The following is a 7,526-nucleotide window of genomic DNA, read 5'->3' as shown; positions in this document are numbered from 1 at the left end:
TTCCTACATGAAGTCCAATGCTATTTTCCTCCTGGATATTTTTCTTGGATTTTAAATTTTCTTCATTTCCTCCATTCCACAAACGAGGCATTTTTAGTTAGTACACATTAGTTGTACAAGGCAGGGAGGGGAGGGTTTCATGTGACCTTTAATACATGCACACAGAGTATCCCTCTCAAATTCATCCCGCCACTGGTGACAATCCTACAATACCATCTTTCTCCTTCATTCTCTATTCACCAATGCTGCCCTTCTCCCAGCATTTTTTTTTGGGGGGGGGAGGGGGCTTCAAGTCAAGGCCTATAACTCTCCCTTGGCTTTCCCACTCAAGACTGGTGTTCTACCACTTAAGCCACACCTCTATTTCCAGCTTTTTAATGACTAATTGGAGATAAGAGTCTCTTTTTTTTGGGGGGGGGGTCCGGTCATGGGGCCTGAACTCAGCTTGGGCACTGTCCCTCAGCTCTTCAGCTCAAGGCTAGCGCTCTACCACTTGAGCCACAGCGCCACTTCCGGGTTTCTTCTTTTTTGCTTATGTGGTGCTGAGGAATCGAACCCAGGGCCTGGAGCATGCAAGGCAAGCGCTCTACCACTGAGCCACCTTCCCAGCCCTGGAGATAAGAGTCACACTTTTCTTGTTCCAGCTGTCTTCGAACTGCAATCCCCAGATAGCAGCCTCCTGAGTAGATAGGATTACAAGCCTGAACCACTGGCACCTGGCTAATAGGGATGTCTTTTGGCTGGACAGTGTTAAAGACAAAAGGCCTGGTTGGCAAAAGAGGTACCAAACACCTCTGGGTTATTGGGAACCTTAGACAACTGGGTTGCCAGCTTGTTTTAGCTAGATGAGCACTGACAGTCATTATCCAAAGGTTTAGATTCATATTCTTGTATTACCATGCAAAGTATATTGTGGAAAGGATCTATTAGTAGAGCATAAGATTTAAACTGCTCAGGGGGTTCAGAAAATTTCCCCCAGCAAAACTCACTCAAAATATGCAAATGTTACCTAACTTAGTAACTTGTAACACTTTTATAACTTTAAAAAAGTTGTTTTTAAAAAAGACTTAAACTGGGACTGGGAAGGTGGCTCAGTGGTAGAGTGCTTGCCTTGCATGCATGAGACCCTGGGTTTGATTCCTCAGCACCACATAAGCAAAAAGAAAAAAGCCGGAAGTGGCACTGTGGTTCAAGGGGTAGAACTCTAGCCTTCAGCTGAAGAGCTGAGGGATAACGCCCAGGCCCAGAGTTCAGGGCCCACGACCGGACCCCCCCCCCAAAAAAAAAAAAAAAAAAGACTTAAACTGCCAATCTCTTTTGAAAAGTAGTCCAGAGTGAAATGTAGACTAAGACAAAAGGATATTTAAAACATTATGCTAGAGTTAAACTTTGACGTAGAGATCAAGTAATACCTGGTTTTTCATTTTATTTATTTGCCAGTCCTGGGGCTGGAACTCTAGGCCTGGGAAATGTACCTAAGCTCCTTTTACTCAAGGCCAACACTTTACCACTTGAGCTACAGCGCCATATCCAGCTTTTTCTGTGATTAATTGGAAATAAGTCTCACGGACTTTCCTGCCCAGTCTGACTTCAGACTGCGATCCTCACATCTCAGCCTCCTGAAAAGCTAGAATTACAGGCTTGAGCCACCAGCATATGGCTGATACTTTTAAAGTGCAGTTTGTACTTTTTTTCAAATTCCTTTTGCTTTATTTTCTCATGATTACAAATGACAAGCCACAGAGTCACTTTTAGCTCACCTCATCAAAGAAAAATATCCTTTATGGCATTTAAACCAACAATGACTTTTTTTGGTTTTTAAAATGTAAATACTGCAGGAGGCCATGGTTCACACCTGTGATCCCAGCTACTCAGAAGGCTGAGGATTGCAGTTCAAAGCGGCTTATGAGGCTCTTACCACTAATAAACCACTGTACTCAGAGAAGGCCAGAAATGGCACTGTGGCTCAACACAGGCTCAGGGACAGCACTCGGTTCCTTAGTTCAAGTCTCAAGATCAGCACAAAACGAAAGCAAAGAATCAGGGCACCAGTGGCTCACACTTTTAATCCTAGCTACTCAAGAAGCTGAGATTTGAAGGACTGAGGTTTAGAGGAGAGAAAAGTCAAAGAGATTCTATCTTCAATTATGCAGCAAAATGCCAGAGTAGGAGTATGGCTAAAATGCTAGAGTGCCAACCAAGCAAGACAAGCAGCCTGAAAGCCTTGAGTTCAAACCCCATACCATACACAATAAAAAGGAAATGACATTTAACATGTATTAGATATTTGTATTGGGGGGGTGGGGGGAAGGGAGGAAACCCTGGGCCTTGAGCATGCTAGCCAAAAGCATTTTGCCACTGAACTACAGCTAAAGCTTCAGCTCTTTATATTTCCTCTTCAATTTCTTTTCTTATAAGCCACCTAAAGGTTTGAGATACACTTTGACTTAGGACTTGGAAAGATAATGCAACAGGGAGGAAACTAGATCTTAAACTCATCCCAAGATTATTCTTAACTCCTCTTATTAACCCCGGCACTGTAATGATTTATCACCCAAGGGCACAGCAAAAAGGAACAATCATGAAAACTCACTTGGCTCATAAGTAGAAGCTTGGCATTCCCCTCCCTTAAGGATTTTTAGCAATAAATCATAGGATTTGCATATTATTTAGGGGAAGAATTAAACATTTTAAAATTATACCAACTAACATGATATGACAACCATATATTAAAATATTTTTAAGTTGCAAATTTATTGGAGGGAGTCCATTTAATTCACTTTCATCCTGGATAAATGAATCAGCAAGTCCTATATGTAGGTTATAAAATGATAAAAAATATATATATATCCATATGGTAGCAGAGAAAAAAATGGAGATCTCCAGTGTTCAAAGTAACAACCTAAGTGATCTAAGAAAATAGTAAGTGAATCCAGTTTTCTAGTCAGCTGGTCTCTCAGATCATCATCATCTCAGTCCATCTGCTCTTGGTGATGGCTAGAAGATCTCTATGCCCTGGAATACAAGGCTTTGTGCTGATTTCTACTTGAGATCCATGAATCGGATATCCATGATAAGGAGGAAGTTCTTTGGCAGTGGGCGGGGGGCTGGAGACAGGACAGTAAACACCTGATGCTCCAGATCCACACTGGTCACCACAATGAAGCCAGCCACACTTGTCTCAGAAAGGTTCTCTTCTGTGCCCTCAGCAGTGCTAACACTCAGTAGATGGTGCACCATATCTCGGCCAGGTGTAACAGGTACCAGCTTGAGCTGATTGTCTTCCTGAGACATGCCTAAAGGTAAACAGGAGTCTGGGATGGTGGGTGCCCCCACTTTATAAATTTTCACATCTGAAAATTTGACATTAAAGGCATGAGGATAAAAACAGCCCCGGAATCCGTAGAAATACTCGCGGATACGTTCATCCCTACATTCCCGCCTGAAGTCCTTGGAGCGCTCTACCACACCCCCAGACTTAGGGAGCAGTACGGTGCGTACGAAGTGAGGCAGGTCCCGTTTCAGTTCATTGTACAGTCGTTCTTGATCCAGAACCACAACCACATCCACTTCAAAAGCTGAAGCTGCATGCACCAAGGCCTGGTAACCAGAGCCCTTGACCCAGCCACAGGTATTAATGACACAGCCACTCACAGATGCCCTTCGGTTCACTTCACACCTTTGGTTGAACACATCTGCTAAGCGTGATGTAATCTGAAAAAGAATGATGAGAACCACAAAATGAAATAAGATGATTTCATATAAAGGGTATTGGGTACAAGAAAAGTAAGTTTTTATGCAGAGTTGGGGATCTAACCCAGACCCTCACATAGATACTCTTCAGACTCAGCCCATGTATTTTGTTTGCTTTTATATAAGAGTTTCACTATATAAGCCCACCTGTCTTCAACTTCTCAATGTTCCTGCCTGAGCATTCAATTAACCCAAAATTATTTTTTGTAGGTATTCTTTCATTTTGTTTAGCCTTTAAAAAAAAATTTTGTCAGTCATGGGGCTTGAGCTCTGGGCCCTGGGCACTGTCCCTGAGCTCTTCAGAGCTCAAGGCTAGGGCTCCACTACTTGAACCACAGGCCCACTTCCGGATTTCTGGTGGTTAATTCGAGATTAGTCTCACCGACTTTCCTACTTGGACTGGCTTTGAACCATGATCCTCAGATCTCATCCTCCTAAGTAGCTAGGATTACAGCCATGAGCCACCAGTGCCTTGTTTACCCTTTTTTTTTTTCGGTGGGGGGGGCGTAAGGAGGCAAACAGGGGGTCAGTATAAGGCTTGAACTGAGGGCCTGGATGCTATTCCTAAGCTTCTTTTTATTCAGGACTAGTGCTCCTCTACCCCTTGCAGCTTTTTCTTTGTTTACTGGAGATTAAGTCTCATGGACTTTTCTTCCAAGGCTGGCTTTGAACCTCAATCCTCAGATCTCAGCCTGCTGAGTAGCTAGGATTACAGGTGTGAGCCACCAACATCCAGCAGCCTTGATTTTTTTTTTTAAGGCATGTCTTGCTATATAGCTGCAGGTGGCCTCCAACTCATGATCCTCTCATCTCGGCTTCCCTTTAGATGGGATTACAGGCACCATGCCACCACAGAAAAATGGTATTTTTAATGCCTGTGGTTTTCACACAGTAGAGAGTGGATTTAATCTTACATTGTTTCTGCTTCCTGTTTGACATCCTATGTAGACATTTAATAAATTGCTTAGAATAAGGCCTCAGAGTGGCCCTCTGAGCCTGTATTTGCAGTTTAAACCTGTCTCCTGATTAGCCACCCTGCTATCCACCTGAGCCTTGGCTTAACTCTCACCTTGTTATAAAGCTTGATGTTGGTGCCAGGAGTGGTGGAGCCAAAATGATAGACCAGAGGGGCCTGGATGGAGAAACCTTCTTCAACATCTGCTGGCCGCTCAATGTAAAGGGCCCCCATGGTACCAGGGATGGACACAGAGCCCTGGCCTACATCCAGCTCCACATAAGTAGGGCGACGCCCCAGACGCACTGCATAGTTGAGCAGCAGGCGGCAAACTGTAGACTTGCCCACATCGGTGGGGCCCACCACCATCACTCGTGGGCCTCGTTCCTCTTCCTTTTCCGCCTGCCTCCGCATCTGCTCCAAGGCTGTGTGAGTGTTGAGGTAAAGCAACATAGGAGTGTCCTTAGAGACATACGCCACCTCCGTGCGACCACTCAACTGCAGAGAACAGCCATGCCAAGTGAAAACTGCCACCTTGGCACCAGCATCAAAAGTAAATTTCTTGTTTCGGGTCAGCTCCGTGCCAAAGATCTCTGCCATGCCCACCAACAACTCCAATTGAACTGACTGAGATGCCTCCACCTCAAAGCGAAGTTCTGTTTCTCGCTCCAGTTCAAATTTAGTCGTTGGCTTCTTATCATCATTGGATTCTTCTCCCATCTTTCCTATGCGGCTACTGTGTCTAGAACACAAACAACAGATCATAAGAGAACAAAAGTGAAGCCACTGCTCAAAATGTCCCAATGGATGCTTTCCCTTAACATTTTCTTTCTGCTTATTACCAACTGTCTGACTACATACTTACTGTCTCCACTAGAAGGGGTCAGGCATTTCTTGTTTTCTACGGTATCACCAGTTCCTAGAATAGCACTTGAAAAACTGACTGTAGGCACCTCAGTAAATACTGAGTAAATATGGAAAAACCCTAGATTAATGGGAGACTCGATTATCACATCTTTATGACCCCGTCACGCTGTGGACATACGCAGCTGGAGAAAAGGCAACTGATGTTCACTCACCAACTCTTAATTAAGAAAAGGACACTTGGGCTGGGAAGGTGGCTCAGTGGTAGAGTGCTTGCCTTGCATGCATGAGGCCCTGGGTTCAATTCCTCAGCACCACATAAGCAGAAAAAGCTGGAAGTGGTGCTGTGGCTCAAGTGGTAGAGCACTAGTCTTGAGCTGAAGAGCTGAGGGACAGCGCCCAGGCCCAGAGTTCAGGCCCCATGACCAGCAAAAAAAAAAGAAAAGGACACTTGGGGGGGGGGGGGGGAGGCTGGGAAGGGATGTGAAGGGTAAACAAAGGAGGAGGCTGCAATGCTTGATAAGAAATGTACTCATTATCTTGCCCATGTAATTGTAACCCCTCTGTACAGTATGTTCACAAAAAATTAAAATTAAATTAAAAAAAGAAAGAAAGAAAAGGACACTTGGGGCTGGGAAGTTGGCTCAGTGGTAGGGCTCTTGCCTTGCATGCATGAGGCCCTGGGTACGATTCCTCAGCATCACATAAGCAAAAAGAAATAAGCCAGAAGTGGCGCTGTGGCTCAAGTGGTAGAGCACTAGCCTTGAGCTGAAGAACTGAGGGACAGCGCCCAGGCCCAGAGTTCAGGCCCCACGACTGGACCCCCCCCCCCCCAAAAAAAAAAAGACACTTGCAACCCGTGGGGGGGAAGAAGGGGAAAGTGGCTCACACCTGTAATCCCAGCTACTCAGAAGACTGAGATCTGAGGGCGCTGTGGCTCAAGTGGTAGAGCACCAGCCTCCAGGGACAAGGAACAAGGGCAAGTGAGCGCATGAAGCCTTGAGCTTAAGCCCCACAAAGACGTCAGCAATGTGAATGAGAAGCCGAGGACATCAAGTTAGGCCTCACAAAAACTTGGAGATCTAGCCAGCAACTCCAAGTGGTATCCACAATCATTTCTCTGAACCTTTTTCTCAGCTGTCAGTCGAGTGGCACTAGCCCTTCCTCACTTCCACTTCTGAAGAACACTGCCCACAGAGCGTCTGTGGGAGGGGGAACAAGCACTTGGTAAGATTTAAACACACACACACACACACACACACACACACACACACACACACGGAAGGTGAGTAATTGTTTCCGATCCGGAACCGCAGGTCTAGATCCAATCACCCCACGTACAACCAAAATCTGCCCAGGCCTCAGGGAGGCAACATTCTGGAGCTCATCATCTCACCTGCACAAACCACTTGTACCAAAAGTCGTCCGGCACCGGAACTCAGCCTAACTACAAACCGCGCCGGTACAAACTGCACGCCGGAAATAAGCGGACTTCCGCTCTGGCGCAGTAGAAAGAGGCGACTCGAGCGCGTTGGTTCTTGGGATTTGTAGTCGCGCCGGAGCTGCCGCGCGAGGGCGGGGAGGGTGGGAGAGTGGGTGGACAGGCGTCGCCGCTTAGCCTTCTGGGAGTTGTAGTTTAGGCATTGTGCGCGTGACTCCGGCGATGGACGCGGTGCCGACGTCACGGTGACGCACGCGGGTGAGGGGAGGGTGGAGGCGTGACGGACACGCCCATCCTGCCAGCGCGTAGGATGCTGGGCCTCGCTCCATGCACCTGCTGTCCAGGAAAGCGAAGGGCGGTCAGAACGTGATGGAGGCGCGAGGTCTTACCATGTCCAACTTGTGTGGAACGCAAGCCAGGAAGTGGGGAAATGAGCAAAACTGCCTTTGGGCAGAAGAAAACCTAGAGGTATTGAAAGTGCAGGAAAAGAGTTCTGTACACGGTGTTGGGCAC

At 46.4% G+C, this 7,526-nt stretch overlaps 1 protein-coding gene across 1 annotated transcript; it reads right to left on the bottom strand.

Moving 5' to 3' along the window:
- Positions 1-2,735: 2,735 nt before the first annotated feature.
- On the bottom strand, positions 2,736-7,052 carry Clp1 (cleavage factor polyribonucleotide kinase subunit 1). The gene is made up of 3 exons (XM_042675959.1): positions 6,969-7,052; positions 4,823-5,450; positions 2,736-3,714 (listed from the first exon to the last, which is right to left on the bottom strand). The coding sequence occupies exons 2-3, from the start codon at positions 5,426-5,428 to the stop codon at positions 3,043-3,045; spliced, it is 1,278 nt and encodes a 425-aa protein (XP_042531893.1). The 5' UTR covers positions 5,429-5,450; positions 6,969-7,052; the 3' UTR covers positions 2,736-3,042.
- Between the last annotated feature and the right edge of the window lie 474 nt (positions 7,053-7,526).

This window comes from Dipodomys spectabilis, unplaced genomic scaffold, assembly GCF_019054845.1.
Source record: "Dipodomys spectabilis isolate Male_0828 unplaced genomic scaffold, ASM1905484v1 ptg000030l, whole genome shotgun sequence".
Lineage (NCBI taxonomy): Eukaryota > Metazoa > Chordata > Mammalia > Rodentia > Heteromyidae > Dipodomys > Dipodomys spectabilis.
This window is presented reverse-complemented; position numbering and strand designations above follow the sequence as displayed.